General features: G+C 37.1%; 2 protein-coding genes across 3 annotated transcripts in view; one reads left to right on the top strand and one right to left on the bottom strand.

The window, feature by feature from the left end:
• The window catches only part of LOC109112404 (ribosome biogenesis protein bop1), a 76,915-nt gene extending 69,590 nt beyond the window's left edge, over window positions 1-7,325 (bottom strand). The window contains exons 1-2 of the mRNA XM_042776310.1: window positions 7,172-7,325; window positions 6,331-6,594 (exon numbers count right to left, since the gene is read on the bottom strand). Coding sequence (XP_042632244.1) covers window positions 6,331-6,594; window positions 7,172-7,249 — 342 coding nt within the window. The 5' untranslated portion in view covers window positions 7,250-7,325. The remainder of the gene's footprint in view (window positions 1-6,330; window positions 6,595-7,171) is intronic.
• Window positions 7,326-7,616: 291 nt separating this feature from the next.
• Window positions 7,617-22,787, top strand: part of LOC109104159 (heat shock factor protein 1-like) — a 25,763-nt gene continuing 10,592 nt past the window's right edge. For both annotated transcript variants that reach the window (XM_042776312.1, XM_042776311.1), the window contains exons 1-5: window positions 7,617-8,037; window positions 8,527-8,635; window positions 9,204-9,340; window positions 17,326-17,450; window positions 22,731-22,787. The exon at window positions 22,731-22,787 is cut by the window's right edge and continues 19 nt beyond it. In XM_042776312.1, the coding sequence (XP_042632246.1) occupies window positions 7,912-8,037; window positions 8,527-8,635; window positions 9,204-9,340; window positions 17,326-17,450; window positions 22,731-22,787 (554 nt within the window). In that variant the 5' untranslated portion in view covers window positions 7,617-7,911. The remainder of the gene's footprint in view (window positions 8,038-8,526; window positions 8,636-9,203; window positions 9,341-17,325; window positions 17,451-22,730) is intronic.

Genomic DNA, 22,787 nt, shown 5'->3' with positions numbered 1-22,787 from the left:
AACCAGTACCACTATCATTAGCACGTTTTTTGAATGAAATTCATACTTTTATTCAGCAAGTGTGGATTAAATTGGTCAAAAGTGACAGTAAAGACATTTCTGTCACAAAAGATTTCTATTTTAAATAAATGCTGTTCTTTTGAACTTTCTACTCAAAGAACCCTAAAAATAATGGTTTATAATTAATAATAATAAATGTTTCTTGATCATCAATGGAGCGTATTAAAATGATACTGTAGCCAGTATTGGCTACTGAAAATTCAGCTTTACCATCAAAGGAATAAATTACATTTTAAAATATATTTACTGTATTTTCGATCAAATAAATGCAGCCTGGTGAGAACAAAAACATAAAACATCTCACAAAGGCTATTACAGTGCTTAACCTAAATGTTTTTTGTACTGAGTACTGTTTGTACATATAAATTTAAAAATTATAAAACACTACTGCATGTCTTGTCTTGATTTAATTAAACTGTGAAAAACATGCCTTAATTAACGAGATTGTATTGCATATTTCTTTTTTTAATAGAAATATTCTGACTCTTACAACAGGTATAAACTACAAATAAAATTTCATAACTATTACAAGAGATAAATCAAATTCGAACATTATTTAGCTATATCAACCAGGTGTAATCTGCCAATGTGCTCGGATGCAATTTCACAGCTAACCAGACAGTCAAGGATCCAAACACACTCGTTTTGCTGCTAAATAAGAGGAGGATGAGGGGGCAGAGAAATGGTCTTTTGACAGATGATTTGACCAGATGACGTTTGAGTGGCCAGACAGAACAGAAGAGCTCACGCAGTGTGGATTCACATTAAAAACAAGCTCTTCACGAGGTCTGGCCAGTCGGCCGCAAAACCGACGTGGACTGAAGATGCTGCAAACCAAATGCGTCGACGAGAGTTCGAGTCTCGAAGATGCGAATGACATGCGATGTATGAATCAGACGGAGAAATAAACGCACTGACAGGATATTGGAGCACGACTTTTTAAATTGCACACACACTCCACGTATGTTTGCACAATAACGTGTTTTTAATGTCTGTTGGCGGACCTTCCCGGGTTCCGCTCCGAAAGCCTCAAGTCGCTCATTATTCCGCTTGCTTCCTCTGAACTGCGGTTGAGTTATTGAGTGAGTTGCGGATGGAACAATCCGACGCCACTCATCAACATTCACGCTAATACTTAAGACCGTGGCCTCTCAATTAAACGCCTCAGGATCCGCAACCCCCCATCTGGCCCTCGCAAGACCTCAGAGAAGCAAGTCACATGTGTTAGAGATGGAAGCGGGCCAGCCCTGTCTGGAGCGCGCGACACGCGTAGGCGTACATTATAGCGAGAGAGAAAGTTTCAAGGTAAGACGAGCCCCTCCGGTCTCTTCCGCCCCCGTCCCGATGTCATCTCCCACCCACTCACGCGGCGCGAGCACGGCCGCCGCTGGATCAGACACACGGCTGCAGGGGCGGCAGGAATTCTCCCGGGAATCATAACGTCTCCAGCAGCCGCATTAACTTCTGCCTGGTGTGCATCACTCAGAGCCGCGATCGGTCTCTTTTAGAAGACCCGCAACAAAAGAGCACAGGAAAAAAAACACGCCAGGAGGGCGGATTAAAAAGTTGAGACGGGAACAATACATCCCACGGTCTCCGCTGCAACGCCAGACAGAGATTTCAAAGCTGTGAATTTGATAGTGTCCCGCGGTAAGCCAGACACATCCGCTGGAGCTCCACACTTTGGCCCGGGCCTGAGCCTCACACTGTAGATTCTGCTCAGAGGTAAAGGGCCTAATGCTACCCCAGCAGACCAGAACAGGCCAGTTATTATCACCAGCATAAAAAAAAAAGAAAAATAAGAGAAGAAAATGCTGTTGACAAAACTGTGGGTAGATTTCTAAATTACATTTTATAACTTTGTAGATTCTGAGATTTGTAACTCTGCAACTGTACAATAATTATTTACAAAAATTCAAAGAACATCATGCATTTTACAATAAATGCCAGTCAAAGAAGACAAGCAATATGTTGACACTAAGGCATAAATTTCGCAAAATGTGTTATTTATCAAATTAAACAATATGAAACTCTTGTCTCTGTTCTCTAGGGGAGTGAGCACTGATCAGTGGGAGTGAGGCATTATTTGACTGCAGTGATTTCATCACAGACCTGCAGAGGTTGTGCCTGCCACCTGCCATTTATCACGATCACTTATTTCTCTGTATATGAGTCCAATACGACTCATATACGACAGAATGACAGTTTGACAATAGACTTCTTCTCTCGACGTCCATTAACACAGAAGCAGCAGCAGGTTTGTGGAGCAGATAAACAGAGCAGGAGGAGCTGAGACCCACATTATCAGTGATCTGCCACTAGGGGTCACTAGAGAGTGAAGTCCAGAGACAGCATCTTTTCTCACTCATGGCATGACTTTCAAGTGGAAATGAAATGATATAGTAGCCAAAAAGTATTTGGACAATTAGGTCACAGCTTAAAACATCTGAATGTCACTGCATTAGATACTAAAACATCAATCAAGTCTCAGCATCTCTGCTCAAATACAATGTGATCTTATCTTAAAGCTGCCTTCAACTACTACTAACATCTGACATTTACAAAATTGCACAACATATTGTTTGTCTTCATTTTCACAGGACTATATGTACTGTTTTATCATTTCAAACCAACAAACTGCTTTTTGTTCAATATTTATAATATGTTTTTAGAAACTTATTTTCTTAAAGCACTGCAGGGCTGAATGGTATTGAAACTTCCTAATCTCTCTCTCTCTCTCTCTCTATATATATATATGTGTGTGTGTGTATGTGTGTATATTTAATTCTCTATGCTTGCACTATTTCCAAGGGTCTAAAATGTCGTAAATAACCAAAAATAAGATATACGTTTTGGTAAAACAGCTTAAAATATATATATTTTTAAATTTGTATAATCCTTTAAAAATAAATAGTTAATATACAAGTATAAATTAATAAAATAGTTCATATGAAATAATAAATATATATTTCATACAAATTAATAAATAATATATACACACACTAGAGTTTAAGTTTATCATATGCACAAATCAACTTTGAATAACCTAAAAAGCTCAAATCAACACATTTTTATTACTTTGTTTTCTTTTGTTTAGTTTATGCTTATGTCTTATTTTGAGTTAATTTTAAAAGTGTGATTTCCATACCTTGAAAAGTCATTGAAATGTTTCTAATAAGTATTATTTTGTTGTAGATCATCATGCTTTGAAATATTTTATTGTGCAGAAACTGCAATTTGCAAATAATTAACACTAGAAAAATATAAACTGATTGGTGATAACAAGTGTGAATCCTGAAATACATTCAGTCTGGAATTATGGAACTCAACGATTTAAATTTTTGGATGCAATTATTGAATATTGTCTTGGACAATGGGGTCAAAAAGGGTGAGAATCCCTGTTCCAGAAAATGTTTGAAACGTTGTATTTTTAGCATTTCTCATGCTATTGCCTCGTTACAATTAATTGCTTCAGATATTCAGATAAAAGCATCTGCTAAAAGAATAAATGCAAATACTAGTGTTTTTCTTTAAAGTAAAAGCAAGCTGCTTCGATGTGCTACAAAATACGATGACATGCAGACATTTGTCTGACTGAAGTGTCCAAATTCTCTTTGGAATCACAGTATATTCCAAAACACTGCCTGGAAATGTGACACTCAGACATGCAGAGACAGCTAAATGCAATACATTTGGCAATAACAAATAGAGTTCAAATGGAAATCACATCTGTTCAGGCCAATGAGCTGCAAGCACAGTATATAACACTGAAAACCAGAGGCTCTCAAACCTTCAGGCAAATCATTAAGTGTGATCAAACCAGAACATCCAACTACCACCTATTCATGATAATATTCCTTGTATTTTAAATACTGAAATCACCACAAACGACACATAATGGCATACTGTGGTTTGATTCAAATGAATATTCCTGTCAGTGAGATTAATTATGCTGCTGAAAAGACTTTCAGTCTCTTGACTGGCGTTTTGCAGGTCAAACATCAAAATTACTAATAGGAAATTGTGCATGTGTACAGGATCGCAGGCTTTGAAGTAGGGATGTGCGGTTCTAGTCGACTAAATGGTAAAGCTCCTACTAGTCGACACTGAAAACAATAGTCGATTACACGACAGAAATAAAAAAACATGATAATCATTCAAATTACCATTATTTTATGTTACTATCAAATTCCCATTGTTTCATTTAAAATTTTTTTAAATAAGTTAAAATAAAACATTTGAAAAATACATTATTTTTAAAAGTGTTTCAGGACTTAAACTACATTTTTACCTTATGCCTTGCATGAGTTTTCTTTGTGTCAGTTGTGGCGAGCACAAAAGTGACAACGCGAAAGACGAGCAAGGTGTGGGATTATTTTGAATTAGCTGGAAACGGAAAAGTTTTTGTGTAAACTGTGTAATGTCAGATTGGCTTACAATAACTCTACTGGAGCGATGCGTAATCATATTCATTACAAGCACATAGGCGATAGCTTAGATACTAGCCAAAGCCAGCTAATGTCAATCACTACAGCCCGCCGCCGCTGCGATCCCGTCCGCGCTGTCTATTCCTCGAAGACCCACTTCGGTGGTGCTGCGTGATGTCCAGGCACTTTCCGAAATTCTGTTGGCTTGCTTTTCATTATCTCTGCGTGTGCGACTTCATTTTCTGCAGAGCGCGTTTTTTCAAGTGTAATATGTTTCCATCAGCCTGTTTTAATGCGCATTTTGAAGTATCGAATGAGAAACAAGTAATGGAAACACCAAATTTCAAATAAAAATCTCTTAATTCGCAAAAAAAGTTTTTACGCTCGCTTGAGGTGGTTTTCGACTTGTGTGAAAAATAATTAATGTGAATAATGGGAGATGGAAATGCATTTTGCGAATAAATTCCTATATAAAAAAATTCCTTATAAAAAAATATTTGACTTTGCGCTATGAGGCGGGATAACTTGATTAGCAGCGGACTGCATGATCTCGTTCCACAGCATCTGAAATGTTGTTATGGTTGTTCTTAAATGCCTGAGCAAAGTCTGTCATCTAAGTACTTCTGTATAATGTCTTACACGACTGCATTCCCAAACAGCAGCATGCATCCGCCTCCGAAAGCAATGACATCATTTATTGTGTTTCGTCTGCTCACTCTGAGGCGCAAGTAATTTATTATACATGAAAATTACTATATTCAGTTCTCCTAGTTTTCTTACTGATATTTAGTGCCAGTTTAACAGGAAGTGACGATTTTGTTCTCTTTGATGCGTTGGATGGAAACAGTGCTTGTTCGCAAATGTTTTATGTGATATTCCAGTTTTGCCATAAGTTAAATTCACAACTTTGGATGGAAACCCTAATCACCTCAGGTCCTGTCTTTCTTTTTGTTCATTTTGTTTATAGATGATATAGCCTACATGACGAAGTATGTTTTTAAAAGCCGTTTTAATGATATTCCTTGATAAAATTCCCTATTGTTTTTGTCTTCTGTTTTAATATGCTGGCAAACATCATATGAAGATGAAGAATTCTGTCAGGCTATTGATTGACTTTTCATGGTTCTGCATTTACCCAACTGATTTTAATAAATAAGCATTGGCTGACGTTGAGTGTATGGTCTTCTATTTTTTATTTTTTTAAACGACCGCCTAAAATTAAATGATGATAACGTGAGGCAAGAAAGAGTACGGCATAATTGTGATCTATTTTAAGCGGAATTAATTGAGGGATTTGTCAGTGTGATTCATAGATGAAGTATTTCAAATATAGGCCATTATATACATACACGCACAACGTTTTTTTTTTCTTACCATCTTTTGGGGGTTTCTTGCTTTTAGACTAGTCGACTAGTCAGATACAAAACTTCCGTTTAAATGACAGTCAAGTTATTCGTCGCACACATCCCTACTTTGAAGATGCATATGGCATAATATCACGTCTTTTTGCACCTAAAACTTTGTGCATACATTTTTCTAATGGCATCAATGTATAGCTATGGGCTAAAGAATAAATATATAAGCCAGGCATTTACGGTCTATAAGTCTCATATTATTTATGATTACATGCACCAGAGTATTCTGAACCCTATGGACCAATAATTAGTCTTTTAATGAATCCTTCAAAACACAATCTCATATCAATAGAGTGTGCCTCGTTGTCGTGTGACATAAATCTATCCCATCAGTCCTGAGCAATATAAATTTCACCACTTAAAAGGCAGCTTTAAATTCCACAGTAGAAATTTCCACCCAAGAGTGTCAACATTCTGGTTCTCAGTACCTGAGGTTCTGTGACTTCTTTGGCTGACAGCTGATCGTCTCCATCACCGTCGGCTGCTTTATCTTCCTCTACATCGGAGCTCTTTTCTTCAGTACCGTCCTCCTCCTCATCATCATCTTCCTCCTCCTCCTCATCATCACTGTCACTGCCTGAATCTTCAAGCCCAGAGAAGACGCTCTCTTCACTGTCCGACAGATCACCCTGATCTTCATCACCATCATCTAGATGACCATCTTTACCGCCGTCCTTATCAAAGATGGGCAGCTGAGAAAGAAAGACAATCACAAATGCATCAAAACAAACACAACACACTTATTACTGCATAATAAACAAACACATTTAAACCAAATTCTGTTTTTATAATGCATTTCATTCAAATTCATATTTGTCTAAAACAGGGGTCACCAAACTCGGTCCTGGAGGGCCACTGTCCTGCAGAGTTTAGCTCAACTTGCCTCAACACACCTGTCTGGACGTTTCAAGTATATCTAGTATGACACTGATTAGCTGGAGACCCCTACAATCTAATTTTTAACATTCATTTAATGATAAGGTTTTTAATGACATACAAATTTATACCTGGCCTTGTGTTTCCAAACATTTGACTGCAAAGTATAAATTATAGTATAATAATATCGTAGACAAATAACCGGCACTCATTCAGTAAATAATATAAATGTAAATACATCCATTTTTATTATTAATCTCAATCTCATCAAGTGAGAACACCTCAGGTCAACCTCGCGCTATATAAACGCGCGCTATTATATAACGCGTTACGTATAAACTGCCTCTTAACTGCTTCGAAACAGCGTTATATCAGTGTAGTATCAAATCATACCTGTTCGTCTTCATTCTCCTCTAAATTTCTTTTCTTATTCTTTACTTTACTCATGGTGCCGCTGTGCGTTGGGCGCATGCTGAAACTGCGACCATGTGGGTTTGAATCTATGACGTCAAAGGGTCAAACTGCGACGCGTTCGGGTTGTTCTACTTATTTTTAATATAAACTGTTTTCAGATATCATTAGTCTCTATTTACTTACAATATGTCGCTTCTAAAAAATATTATACTTTCGATTTGAGTGCGTTTTATTAAAACTGCTTCTGAGGCAAAAGGTTAAAGTTCAACGTCGAACGAGTGCACGTTTAAACTTTTAATTTGTAGAGATTAATTATTTTAAACACGTTTACACGAATAAAATCAAGATTGTATGTGTTTTTATTTTTGCGTTTAGTGTGTAAGCTCTTTAAAAAAGGTGTATGGTATTTTTAAACACGCGTCGCGGTGGCGTCATCAGAGCGCGACTCTTCTCAGTGCTGTTTGTTGCTACGCAGTTCATACGCTGTGCGGATTTAATGGAAATTTCCACTACTTGTAACGCATCAAAAACACTTATTCAGATTAATTTAATCTTATATATCGCTCTCTAAAAGGGATCCGGACAATCCGAGGGGGAAAGAGAACCAGATTCGTAGCTGCGTTCGTACCACCACACTTTGAGTGTGTAACTCTGCTCTTCAGCAGTGACTCAGTACAGAGGGGTAAATATCGTCAGAAACAATCATTAAACTGTCCGTGATGGAGTATCACAGCGTGGGGCCCGGAGGTGTGATGGTCTCGGGCAACAATGTACCTGCGTTTCTGACCAAACTCTGGACGCTGGTGGAGGATCCGGACACAGACCCGTTGATCTGCTGGAGTCCTGTGAGTTTAGAGTCTGATCGGGGGCTTCAGATCTGGATTAGAGTTAGATTCATCTGTGAAGAGCTAGCCTAGGCTTGAACCAGCACGTCCTTAAATATCCTCTGATTTGGAGGCACAGAAACATGAATTTACTGTAGTTTTTACCTTGTGTTAGAAGTGGGCCTATTGTGATTTGGGGGTATAGGGGCCTGAGATACTTAACAGATTTGCCTTATTAGTTTAGATTCAGTCGTCATGAGTCAGATTAGACTTAAACCAGAGGCACGAAATAAACTCTGCCTAAAGTATTGAATTAATAACATTCGTCACTTGTCTAAATGTATTATAAGTGGATTTGCCTGGTGCTTGGGTTTGTTTTAGCTTACCATCAGGAAAGGCTACAGCTCCGTTTTTAATTTCAAAAGCTGTTTTGATTCTTTGGGCATCTTGTAGGTCTGTTGTTGATGTGTTTGTTCACTAATGTTTTAATCACTTCTGATGTGTTTTCAGAATGGCAACAGCTTCCATGTGATTGACCAGGGCAGGTTTTCCAAAGAGGTCCTCCCGAAATATTTTAAGCACAATAACATGGCCAGCTTTGTTCGCCAGCTTAATATGTGTAAGTATAAAGGAATTCTATCAGCTATGTAATAAACCTAATTGACCAACTCAACTTGATAATGTCTGCATGTTTAAAATCCGTCTCTAGACATATTTGTTCACTAATTATAAAGATCATTTAATCTCTTTCTCTAATATGATTTTACCATATTTTATTTTATTGCAATTTTTATTTTAAATTGTACAGCACTCCATGGTTTCCTAAAGTGTTTGGAAAATAAATTCTGATTTGATTATGCACAATATGTATGATGTTTTATGCACATTAATTATTTTTACGTCAAGAACGTTTACAATAAATGTTTAAGTTATAAAATATTTTGATTTGTCTTTTGTTGGAAAATGCAAAAATCTAGATGAAAACATTATTTTTAGCTTCAAAAGCAGTTTCATTATGTTAATCTAATTGTCCACATTTAACAGTTTAGATATATTTGATAATAATAAAACATTTTATTTATAGAGCTTTATTTGAGGTGCTTATTTTATATGCTTTATTCTTTATCTGTATAAAAACTCTTAGAGTTTGAAGCCGAATATATAACGCGTTAATATATTCCTCTTAGATGGCTTCCGGAAAGTTGTCCACATCGAGCAGGGTGGGCTGGTAAAACCAGAGAAAGACGACACAGAATTCCAGCATCCATATTTCATCCGCGGACAGGAGAATCTGCTGGAGAATATCAAGAGGAAAGTCACAACGGTAGGTAGAAACTCATCTTCCTGATGGCCTGCCTTTGCTGGAACATCTGAGAATATATGAGCAGGGTGTTTATGAGATATGAGCCGCAGTGACATTGAGTTTTGAAGGATGTCCAGGTTTTTATAATTAGTTGGTATTCCAGATGGGCTTTTTGATCCAAAGCAGCTTTACAGTCAGGCTGAAGTTCATTTAGGACATAGTCATGATGTCAGACCCCTAATGCGGTCTCAATTGATCTGGGTTTTTGGGGGATTCCTTGCTGTTCATGTTTGGCTTTGAAACCTGCAGCGTTTCACTTATAAATGAACATTTGCCAGAGTTACATTCTCCCACAGGGAAAAACGTAATAAAGTGGCATTATAAATGAACTTTTCTTACTGGACTCAAGCAGAGGCTTTCCAGCATTATGTGTAATTTCTAATGTAGGGGTGTAACTGTACCCCGCCCCCACCTCGGGTACTCGGACCACATCTCTGTTATGCTAATTCCAGCATACAGACCACTTCTGAAACTCACTAAATTGGTTCAAAAACTCATAACAGTTTGGCCAGATGATGCTACCTCAAAACTACAGGACTGCTTTCATTGCACAGACTGGAACATGTTTAAAGAGGCAGCCATCTACAACAACCTCACAGACCTGCAGGAGTACACTGAAACTGTGAGTGCATATCAAAAAGTGCATTGATGATCTTACAGTCACCACGACCATCACCACTCGTGCAAACCAAAAGCCGTGGATGACCGTAGATGTTCGTGGGCTGCTAAAGACCAGAGATGAAGCATTCAGATCAGGAGATAAAGCAGCCCTCAAAACAGCAAGAGCCAATCTGTCCTGTGGCATCAAAAATGCAAAACGGTCATATGCTCAAAAAAATCAACAATCACTTCACAGACAGCAGAGACACACGGAGCCTGTGGCAAGCCATTCAGACCATCACGGACTACAAGCCCCCACCACAGGCCTGTGATAATGACACATCACTCTAGGGCTGCACGATTAATCGCATGCATTTGTCATGCGTGTCTCATCAGTAAAGCTGGTTCCGTGATTAGCGGTAAATATCCGTCACCTGTTTTCAAATGCACCGGGAGTTCATACAAAGAGCCGTAGTTCACTGACAAGCTACGCAATATCGTGTTCATAATCGAATGCGATTAATCTCAATTATGAACAGAATATTGCGTAGCTTGTCAGTGAACTACGGCTCTGTGTATTAACTGCCGCTCCCGTTTTGAAAACAGGTAACAGACATTTACCGCTAATCACGGAACCGGCTTTACTGATGAGACACGCATGACAATGCATGCGTGAATAGGGTAAAAAAAACATCACTCCCAGATGCACTCAACCACTTCACGGTTTGAAATGCAGAATGACACACCTGCACAAAAACTGCCCATACCTCTCAACGACCAGATGCTCTGTCTGTCTCCAGACCCTATCTAGGATTAACCCACGCAAGTCTGCGGGTCCTGACGACATACCTGGCCGTGTACTGAAAGACTGTGCTCCACAGCTGACAGATGTCCTAAGAGACACCTCGCTGAGCCAGGCAGTCGTCCCTACGTCTCAAATCCACAACCATCATACCGGTACCAAAAAAATCACCTGTGTCCTATCTAAACGACTACCATCCCATAGCGCTGACTCCAATCATGATGAAGTGCTTTGAGAGGTTGGTCATACACAACATCAAACCCAGCCTCCCCAACACACTCGATCCGCTCCAGTTTGCATACCGTCCAAGCCGATCTACAGACAATGCAATTTCCTCCACCTGGCTCTTACCCGCCTAGAAAATAAAGACTCCTATGTCGGAATGCTGTTCATCGAATTCAGCTCAGCATTCAACACAATAATCCCACAACAGCTCATTAAGAAACTAAACCTGCTGGGCCTTGACAATTCCCTCTGTAATTGGATCCTGGACTTTCTAACTGGAAGACCTCAGTCAGTCTGTGTCGGCCTACCACACTGAGCACAGGTGCCCCACAAGGCTGTGTGCTCAGCCCACTGCTCTTCACACTGCTGACCCACGACTGTTCTGCCAAGTTCACCTCCAACCACATCGTAAAGTTTGCAGATGACACAACTGTGGTAGGTCTCATCAGCAACAGTGATGAAACACACTACAGAGAGGAAGTGGCAAAGCTGGCTGAATGGTGTGGCACTAACAACCTGTCCCTCAATGTGGAGAAGACAAAGGAGGTTGTGATGGACTTCAGGAGAAACTCCACTGACCACCCCCCACTGACCATCGACAGCTCGACTGTGGAGAGAGTCAGCAGCACTAAATTTTTGGGGTTGCACATCACAGAGGATCTTACCTGGACCACCAACACCATGTCACTCTCCAAGAAGTCACAACAGCGGCCACACTTTCTCCACCAGCTGAAAAGAGCAAGTCTCCCTCCACCCATCCTCACCACATTCTACAGAGGAACCATAGAGAGTATGCTGACCAGCTGCATCACTGTCTGGTACGGGAACTGTAGTGCAGCAGACCGCAAGACCCTCCAGCGGACAGTGAACACAGCTGCAAAGATCATCGGTGCCCCTCTCCCCTCCATCCTGGACATTTTCCTTACACGATGCTCCAGCAAAGCCAACAGTATCATGAAGGACACCACCCATCCCTTCTACAGTCTCTTCCAGCTCCTACCATCATGAAGATGGTACCAGAGCATCAGAGCCTGCTCCGCCAGACTGCTCAACAGCTTTTTTTTCCCAGGCTGTGAGAGCCCTGAACTCAAACAACCCCACCCTCCTCTGAAACCCCACACAAACCCTATACCTCCTGAAACATGGACCATCTCACCCTCTCCACCCCCCACACCTCCCCGAACCTTACCACATCACAGAAAAAATCTGAAACATTGAAACGTCTGAAACATTCTTTTTTTCTGCATTTCTTCTCTATGCGCACTAGACCTTTTTCACACACACTGCTGTGTGTACATAATCCCACAAAAGACTCAAATGTGTTTACATGCTCATGCACTACAAATCATCTTGCACTATTCCCCAGCCAGCTGCTTGACTTTTTCACATGTACAGTATTATGTGAAGAATTTGTGTAGTTTATATATTTTTCCTTTTCATTCTATGTATAGGTAAACATTTATATATAGTATATTCATATTCAAAATCTGTCAGTAGGTCAGTTGTGTATAGGTACAGTGTTTGTGTAGCATTTGTATAGTTTGTATTTTGTTTTTAGTTTATGTATAGATAAACATTTATATATAGTATATTTATAGTAAAAATTTGTCAGTAGGTTAGTTGTGTATAGGTATAGTATCATGTGGAGCATTCGTATAGTCTGTATTTTTTAGCTTATGTATAGATAAACATTTATATATAGTATATTTATAGTCAAAATTTGTCAGTAGGTTAGTTGTGTATAGGTATAGTATCATGTGACGCATTTGTATAGTCTGTATTTTTTAGTTTATGTATAGGTAAACATTTATATATAGTATATTTATAGTAAAAATCTGTCAGTAGGTTAGTTGTGTATAGGTATAGTATCATGTGAAGCATTTGTATAGTCTGTATTTTTTAGTTTATGTATAGGTAAACATTTATATATAGTATATTTATAGTAAAAATCTGTCAGTAGTTAGTTGTGTATAGGTATAGTATCATGTGGAGCATTCGTATAGTCTGTATTTTTTAGTTTATGTATAGGTAAACATTTATATATAGTATATTTATAGTCAAAATCCGTCAGTAGGTTAGTTGTGTATAGGTATAGTATTATGTGAAGCATTCGTATAGTTTGTATTTTTTAGTTTATGTATAAGTAAACATTTATATATAGTATATTTATAGTCAAAATTTGTCAGTAGGTTAGTTGTGTATAGGTATAGTATCATGTGAAGCATTCGTATAGTCTGTATTTTTTAGCTTATGTATAGATAAACATTTATATATAGTATATTTATAGTCAAAATTTGTCAGTAGGTTAGTTGTGTATAGGTTTATACTGTTTAATTCATTGTTGTATGTCTGTATTCATGTAGAACCGTGGTCCTGTGAGGCACAACATTTCGTTCCACTGTATGTCCACACATGTAGTGGAATGACAATAAAGCTCAACTTGAACTTGAACTTGAAAAAAAAAACTAGCAGGAAAGGCTTTCCATTGCGGGGTTTTTTCTGTCATGTACACTTGATGGATTTTACTGATATATTAGCATTTTCTGGTTTTAAAGAGTATGTTCTAGGGTCCAGAAATGTTTTACTAAATATTTAAAATGCATATTTATCATCTTTCAACTTATTTAATTCATATTTCATGCAACATATTTTCTTTTCACATTTACTACATTTGATGTTATGCCTCATTCATGTCATGTCATAACGTACAGTATAAATATGTCTTTGTGCATGAAACTATGTAGCTGCTTTTGTAAGGGGATCATTGTTTTGGGAGCCTTTGAAATTGAAATGTTTGAGGGCGGAAAAATACACAAATATATAAATGAATTATATAGATAGCAGGAATTAACCAAACATTTAAGACCATTCCACCTCTGTTCGGATATTAGCGGTTTATATATTTCCATTCTGAAATTCTCTGAGTTCTCAGTAGTGTTGGGCATTATGGTCATTTTTCATATCGTCACTCTGTGAGATCGACGATACACGATATTATCGTGCATGGGTGGAGCAAGAGAAAGACTCTCTGTACTTGTCATAGCATAACTATTTGGTGTTTTAAACCACGCAGGTGCGCTAGAGTGAGCCTATGGAATCACCAATAATAGAAAAAATATACTTTCAAACATATTTATAAACTAACGTTAAATATAAAAATACTATATTTAAAACAGCTAGTTCATATATAGTCAGACACTGTCATACCGCGCGTCCTGTGACAAATTTGCCGCATTTGCGTACGGAAGTTATCAGTCTAAATTAGGGCTGTCACGATATTAGATTTTTCACATCACTGTTATTGTGGACATAAGAATTCACAATATCGGTATATCGTGATATCTATAGAAACCTTGGCGGGGGAAGATATCAGTCAAATTATTTTTTACTTTGTTTATTGAGTTTTTCTTTTTCACACAACGAACATAAGGATACTGATAAACGCAGGGCACAAGACTCTGGCTTTCTCCGGCTTTGAAGCTCCTATGAAATAAGAAAAAAATTACTGTCAAGTTCAACAGAGCCGCATTTCCACTGTCGGGCCAGTGCGGGCCAGGGCTTAAAATGGGCCGGGCGGGGCTAATAGTCTTGGGCCAGTAGCACCGAGGCCAGAATACTGCAGCGTTTCCACCGTCGGGCCTGAAGCTCCTCTGCCCTTCACTAAAACCCGCCCTTTACACGCCTCTCAGGAACAACGTCACTCATTTCACCAACAAAGAGAAGTTATCGGAAAACTAACAAATAAATCACTGCAACATGCGAACATGATAACAGCGGCCTTTTGTTTGCATGCTTTGTTAAATATTCAAATTCAAAAGCATCGATGTTTTACTATAAGTGATACATTGAGCATAATGAATCAATTTATCAGGACTCAAAATTAATCACACAGAAATAAATGTATTTCTATTTTATTTATTTTTAACGCTTATGAAAATAGCCTGCTTATTCAGTCAAGTCTGTTTGTTTATTTGTAGCCACAGTAGCCTATACGTCACATTTAAAATGAATGATAATAACTCTATTTTTATAAAAGCTCCCGAACAAAAAACATTATTATATTTTTATGATAGGCTACATGGAGCTAAACTCTCGAGACGAGACTTATGACAGATAAAATATGGTACTAAATAAATACACAATTGTGATAGAGAATAAGAAGCTGACGTCTGATTTATTCAAGTGGTCACATTTATCATGTTTATTATGGTAACGTTAATGTTTAGTGTGCATAGTCAGCTGGACATTCGGAAGTGACAGTGGAAACGCGACTGGCCCTGGCACGCACTAGCACACCCGCTTTAAGACCGACAGTGGAAACGCGGCTCAGTATTATGAATAAATATTAATGGTAACACTTTTTACAATAAGATGTCATTTGTTAACATTAATGTATTAACTAACATGAATGAACGATGAACAATACATTTATTACACAATTTATTAATCTTTGTTAATGTTTGTTGAGTCGTTCATTATTCATGTTAGTTCATAGTGCATTAATGTTTACAAACACAACTTGTGATTTTAATAATGCATTAGTAAATGCTGAAATTAACATGAACTAAGATTAATAAATGCTGTGGAAATATTGTTCATTATTATTTATGTTATTTATATATGTTAACTAATGTTAACTAATGAACCTTATTGAAGAATGACCGCAGATGAGGCATTAAGTGCATGGCACTGCGACCAACTTAACATTTTACAGAGTTTAATGTAGCAATGTGATCGCTCGGTTTGTCAAGATCAGTTTTAATCATGTAACTGTTAATAGATTTTAACAAACAAAGAAATAAAGTGTTACTACGCACAGGCCGTATTGATTGCAAATGCAAAAATAAGACAAGTAAAGAAAACGCGGTACTTATTAAAATAATCCCTTTACTTAAATTTATGAACACAGAAAACTGCTGTTAACAGATTAATATAACGTTTCCCATTCTATGACTAGTAAAATAATGGCAACTTACTCTGATGCTCTCCTCGGAGTAGCTGCGAGCACTGCGTCGTCGTCTTGTGTGACAGATGTCAGCGTTAAGGCACAATACTGCCACCTGGGAGCTCAACCAGGTACTGGCGCTGGAGTATTTACATGTGATGTTATCATAAGAGAACTATTCATTTTAAATATTGCGGTTATGGCTAATACCATTATATCGTCACACACTAAATTAACATGATATTGATAATTGTTACTTTGAATATCACGGTTATCGTCAATACCGGTATATCACGACACCCCTAGTCTAAATGTTCGGCAAAATCAGTCAATGGTGAAAATCAGTAGTAGATTTCATTTAAAGACCAACAGTTTAACACTAAATATTGGACATAAACGAACATTTTAAATATAAAGTATTTAAAACAGGTAAGTTTGGACTAAAGTTCAATTGAATGGATGCATCAGTCATACAGTGCTCCGGACCGTGCGCCCCATGACGAGCCCGAAGCAACCCCAACAGAAACGAATGAGATGCATTCTAACATAACTGTGGCATTAAACTCAGTTAGTGAGGGCTCGTTTAAAATATTGCACATATATAGGCCGCTCAGATTACTTGTTAAAGTGCAATGAAATACCTTATATCTGCAGACGATGTAGGCTACGTCTGTTTGTGGATGGAGACTTCTTCACCGGCTACAGGCTCTAATCCTCATTTGCGCGCGCACAAAATGCGGTGCTAAAGTGAAATAGCGAGGCAATTTGATAGCCGAATTATAATAGGCCGCCAAGTAAAAATAATATTATTATTATAATTTAATACATTAATAGGAGAATGAGCCTAATATCGTCTTGACTATCGACAAAGACATCTGCTATCTTCGATAGCTCTGACTATCGTCAATACATGATACTACCGTCTATCGGCACATCCCTAGTTCTCAGTGCACAGAGTGATGGGTAACCAGATCAAGTAAAACCGTTTTTGTGTGTGTGATGGGTTTCCTCGGGCCACTTTGAATCCCGGTGCCCTCTATTTCACGTTGGCTCAGTGAAAGATTGCAATAATCAGCAGGTCTAAGAGGAAGCCAGCTGGAGACTTGTGGATTAGAGGCTGAAGTTCTGGGGCTCTTAAACTGGCATCACTCTGATGCTCCATCGACGCCACTTTCCAGCCTTTCGATTTATAGTCTTTCCTCTCTTGCTCTGTCCAAATGTCCAGCTCGGGGTGGAAATCATACTGTTAGCTCATGCTTTCCACTACGTGAGGGTTCAGAAACGGGTCACGACAGACTCGACTCACCCCTGCAATCAAACACACGCACACTTCTCAGTTTGTATCCCTGACGTTTTTATTGTGTCCATCTGCAGGTGTCAAATATTAAACAGGAGGACTTCAAGTTGAGCACTGAAGAAATGTCTAAAATGATCACAGATGTCCAATTCATGAAGGGCAAGCAGGAGTCGATGGACTCCAAAATCAGCACCCTCAAACAGTAAGTCACATTGCATTTAGGTTTTGTCTTTTGTCATTTCCTCTTCTGCTTCTGGACTAATTTAGTCTAAACCGGCTTTCATATAGTTGCTAAACCAACTGGGGAAAGTTTGGCTGATGTAATAGTTGCTCTGTTGCCAGCCCAGCATTTAGTCCTTATTAAAGGAATTTAAAAAATGTAATAAATTAAAAATATTAAAATTACAGATTTTTATTTAATAATATTTAAAAGATTATTTTCTGCATTGTATTTGTGTATGTTTGTCCAATAGGCTTCCATAGTAAGTAGTAAGAACTGTCTGTGCATGTTATTTATTGTTATTTATTATGATTTGTTTTAGAAAATGGGTTACAAATTCAGATCAGTGTTATTTTAGTATTGAGATACTATAATAGTTTTTAATATCTTTTTTTTTTTTTTTTTTTTTTACATTTTAGTTTAGGTAAAGTGTCTGTTTAGTATCTAAACTGGCTTTCATGTAGTCTCTAAACCTACTGGGAAAAGTGTGAGTATTTAATACATAAAATAATATTTTGTATTTGTGTACGTATGTCCAATAGACTTCCATAGTAAGTTCAGAACTGTGAGTGTATTTTATTTTATTTATTTATATATTTCAAGTCACCTTTATTTATTTATTTATACACACTGAGGTGCAACTTCATTGTTATTTCAGCATCAGTGAGATTATTATTATTATTTTTTTTTTTAAATCTGCTTTCATGTGATATCGATACCAGTTCAAAGTGTAATGCTTAAGACATGAATGTGGGTTAATCTCTGCCAGATTTGTGACCGCTTATTAATGCTTCACCTTTTTAAACCCTGCTAGTCATGGCTCTAAAACGGACGGCTGTCCTCACGCCAGTGTGATGTGGTTCGGCAGCTGCTCTCAGCTTGTCTGAAGGCATTTTGTCGCTCTCACAGCTGGATGGGTCTGTAGGGTTCGTCATGTGTTTGTGACACACACACACACACACACACACACACCTTTACTTAGCTATCTAAATGGGGACATTGCATAGACTTCTATTGTTTTTATATACAGATAGTTATACACTTTTTAACCTAAGCCCACCCCTACTCCTCATAGAAAACTCTCTGCGTTTTTACAATTTCAAAAAAACTTTTTCTTTATTTTTATACTTGCCGATTTTGTCAGGCTTTGCTCACTTTTGGGTACAAATTTGTCCCCAAAATATGGTAAAGTAGGTACACAAACACACACACAGTGGTCATCTGGTACACACAGGCAGAATATTACGGATGATGTCTGCTTGGACATGTCACCCCAGCAATAACTTTTTTAGTCCTCTGAATATGTGACAGATTTCTGAAATCCAAAATAATCATCTTAAATGTTTTTAAAAATAATTTAACATCAATCAATCTAATATTCTAACACATAAGGTATGTTTCAAGTTAATTTAATTAATTATACATATTAAATTCAAGTCAATGAATGTAATATGCTTTCAGAATGGCTGGTGTAGTTAATGTATTAACATGTAAAATTAAGAGAATGTTCTGAATATTAAAATAATATTTTTTAAAAAATATTGAATTTACTTACTTATATTTCATATTTATTCAATAATATTTAATATATTAATGTATGTTTGCCCCGTAAGCTTCCATTGGAGCATCCACATAGAGCTTGTATTTAACACAGCCTATTTAATGTTTAATGTTGTTAAATGTATTTAACACATTTAATACATTAGCACAGGTGTGGATTTTTAATAAATATGCAGCCAACATATAGAAAAATGATAGAATAATGCTAATTCATAATGGCTAATTTATTGATCAATCAAGTTATAATTAATGTTCATTGTGAAATATCATCAAACGGTAAAATATACTGTTGGTGATTCTATTATTTTATTTGTAAAACTTATTTTCTTGCATTTCAAACTAAATTCACTGAATTCAGAATTTAGATAGTTTTTTGAAAGTCTGTTTTGGTATGTGAAGGAGATTTTGAAAGAGATTTTAAAGGAAATTGCCTCAAATTTGTGTATTTCTGAGTCTGAATGGAGATTTGCCCACACTTGCCCCATAAACCCCCTGTCCCATCTGCTGAGGGGTGAGCGGGGGAAGGGCACATGATCAGAGGAGGGGACTCTTAGGCTACGTCCACATGAAGCCAGAGCTTTCCCTATCCAATCTTTTTTTTATTTTTTACTCTTCTCAAGAAATATCTGTGTCCACACGAAACTGACACAAAATGATGTAGTATACATGCCAGACCAGTATGTGGCGCTGTAATTCTGCCACAGAGATACACTAAAAACAGAGAAGAAGACTTGGACTATGCGCATAAACCTTGCACGCAGTGTACAAACGAACATGGAACAATACATTTATTAATCTGTGTTAATGTTAGGTCATAAAAAGACAATCGTTCAGTGTTTGTTCATGTTTTTGTTGCTGTTACGTGACGTAGCAGTGTCTGACTAGGGGCGAGATGTTGGCTGATGACGTCATCATTTCAGAAAATATACGGATTCACTGTCCACATGAAAATGCAAGGGGGGCGTTTTCAGATTTATCCACTCTGGGACCCGGTTTCAAAAAAATTCACTCTCCCAAAACGCCGGATCTGTGTGGACGAAACGCCTATACGATACAAAATTTATGCGTATACAGCTAAATGCATCTCCGTGAGGACAGGGTCTTAAAGGGATAGTTCACCCAAAAATGAAAATTTGATGTTTATCTGCTTACCCCCAGGGCATCCAAGATGTAGGTGACTTTGTTTCTTCAGTAGAACACAAACAAAGATTTTTAACACAAACCATTGCAGTTTGTCAGTCTTATAATGGAAGTGGAAGGGAATCATGGCTAAAACATACAAAATAAAAAAACATACACAAACAAAACCAAATTAAACCCTGCAGCTTGTGATGATACATTGATGTGTAAAGACACAAAACGATTGGTCTGTGTTAGAAACTGAACAGTATTTATATAGTTTATTTATTTATTTATTTTTACCTCTGATTCACTCAATGTCCAAACTGTTAGAACTCTCCTGAGAGTGTTTTTGGCAGCAGGCGTGTGAGGCGTCTTCTTCTTCTTGCTTCATAGCAGATCGCAGACTTATAAGTGCATTACCGCCACCTATCTCTCAAGTGGACCATTGGCACTCCTAATTGTAGATAGTGTCATAGAAATTGCTAGTACAATTTTTTTTTTTTTTTTTTTTTTTTTAGTAATGGCTTTAAAAAAAATTTTACAGTGTTAAACATGAAAACTGCATTTTATATAGTGTTCATTTACATTTTATATCTAAGTTTAATATATTTTAATATAAAATATTGTTAATTTACTTAATGAGGTCAAATCATTGTTTAATTTATATTATAACATTTGTTTTTACATTTTCTTAAGCAAAAGCTGTTACATATTATTCATATTTCATATATAGGTATATTTTGATGGACTGATGGTTCTAAGAAATAGGTCTCTTATTTAGTGTTTTTTTTTTTTTAATCACAGATTAACTATTTTTTGTTTGTCATTTATATATTATTTATTTACTTTTTCTATTTTTAAAACTTAAGTGTGTCATGAACTGAGAAATCAAAATTCCTTGATCTTTTGACATAGAAGAGGTCTTTGTACTCAATGGAAAGGTTTTTCATAATATTATTTATTTTGAACTATGTGGATGTCTAAGTAGAGCACTAATTGTTTGTTCAGTACATTTCACTTTGGATTCTTTGGTAAATCAGTCGCAGTTTTGGCGCAGGCTTTGCAAACAGACTTTTACTGTAAGATATGGGCCTGACAGTAATACAACAACATGTAAGTAACTGTGTTCATTCTAATGCCTAATCTTAAATTATATACAGAAAGCGATCAAAGAACGCTCCCTTTATAATTGCTGGAGCTGTCAATCACACAGCACGAGTATATATATGAATCTCTTATTTACATTGTGTTTGTTCTGTTAGTTATGATAAAAGCATTTGTGAAAGTGTGCAAAACTCGAGTTGATCACTGCATTCATGCTCTAAACAGTCTGTCATTGGCTACAATGCTCATCACTGCAACCTTTCATACAATGGGAGTAGATCTAAATATAATGCTATCAACACATTTTGTGATTAATCTCAACAGCTGTAACAGTAAGAACACGGCAAAAGTTTTTGAGAGAGCTCAACATGTAATTCTTATTTCCTATGCAAAGATGTTAGCCAATCATAGCAGCTGGTATTTCTATTGAAGTTTCACAGCAGACACGCCCCTTTCAACAGAGCATTCAAATCAGAGGGTTAAAATCAGGGCAAAAAAAAATCTCCTTTTATTTCTATATTATGACCACTTTTGATGTAAAAATCCAGTCCAATCTCACGGCAATTCGTACATATTTTATGAAGTGGCTAATTCATACGAATTTGTACGACCTCACTTGTACAAATTCATACGATTTGTGCTAAATTGTACATATTTTACGAGTTGCACAAGTGTATGAATTTGTACGAATGACCTACACCTAACCCCACCCCTAAACCTACCTGTCACTGGGGTCTAGACAAATCGTACAAAATTGTACGAGTGAGGTCGTATGAATTCATACGAATTAGCAACCTCATAAAATACGTACAAATTGGGCGTTGAAAAATCATACTAACATTATTAGTGCACCTATGGAAACATTATCAAATAATTAAAAAGTGCAGTTCATGACCTCTTAACAACTACCTTACTAATTATTAATAAGCAACAAATTAGAAGATTACTGAGGCAAAACTCATAGTTAATAGTTAGTTAATCGTGAGAATTGGTCCCCAAAGTAAAGTTTCCTATATGTTGTGCTTCCTAAGCAGATTATAGCAGATAAGCAGCTGTGCTTATGAAAGGTCCATGCAGTTGTTTGTGTAATAGATTTTTAATTTGTTTAACTTTTTTTGTCCATGATTTCAAATGTTCTTTAACTTGTAGGATTTCGTTGGCATTGTTGTGTTTGAATTTTCCATTTCCACCACAGTGATGTTCAGTAATTTCCTTTGGTTTTGTTTCTGTGTTTAGGCCGTGTTTCTGTGGCTATATTTGACTCGTGAGCACACACTTAAAATGCCATTTTATCAGAAGCAGGCCTTACTCAGTCATCCTGAATAAAACAACCGCCCCAGAGTTTTTTCAGTAGCGTTTAGAAAGTTTAGTGCCATATTTGTCATGTTCATTGTGAACAAAACTTCAGTCCTGACACTTTCTAACAGAACTCATTGCCTGAAACTTTATTTTTATCTTTCTGTCTCTCTTCCGCAGTGAGAATGAGGCTCTCTGGAGGGAAGTTGCCACTTTGAGACAGAAACATGCTCAACA

Source organism: Cyprinus carpio, chromosome A19, assembly GCF_018340385.1.
Source record: "Cyprinus carpio isolate SPL01 chromosome A19, ASM1834038v1, whole genome shotgun sequence".
Lineage (NCBI taxonomy): Eukaryota > Metazoa > Chordata > Actinopteri > Cypriniformes > Cyprinidae > Cyprinus > Cyprinus carpio.
This window is presented reverse-complemented; position numbering and strand designations above follow the sequence as displayed.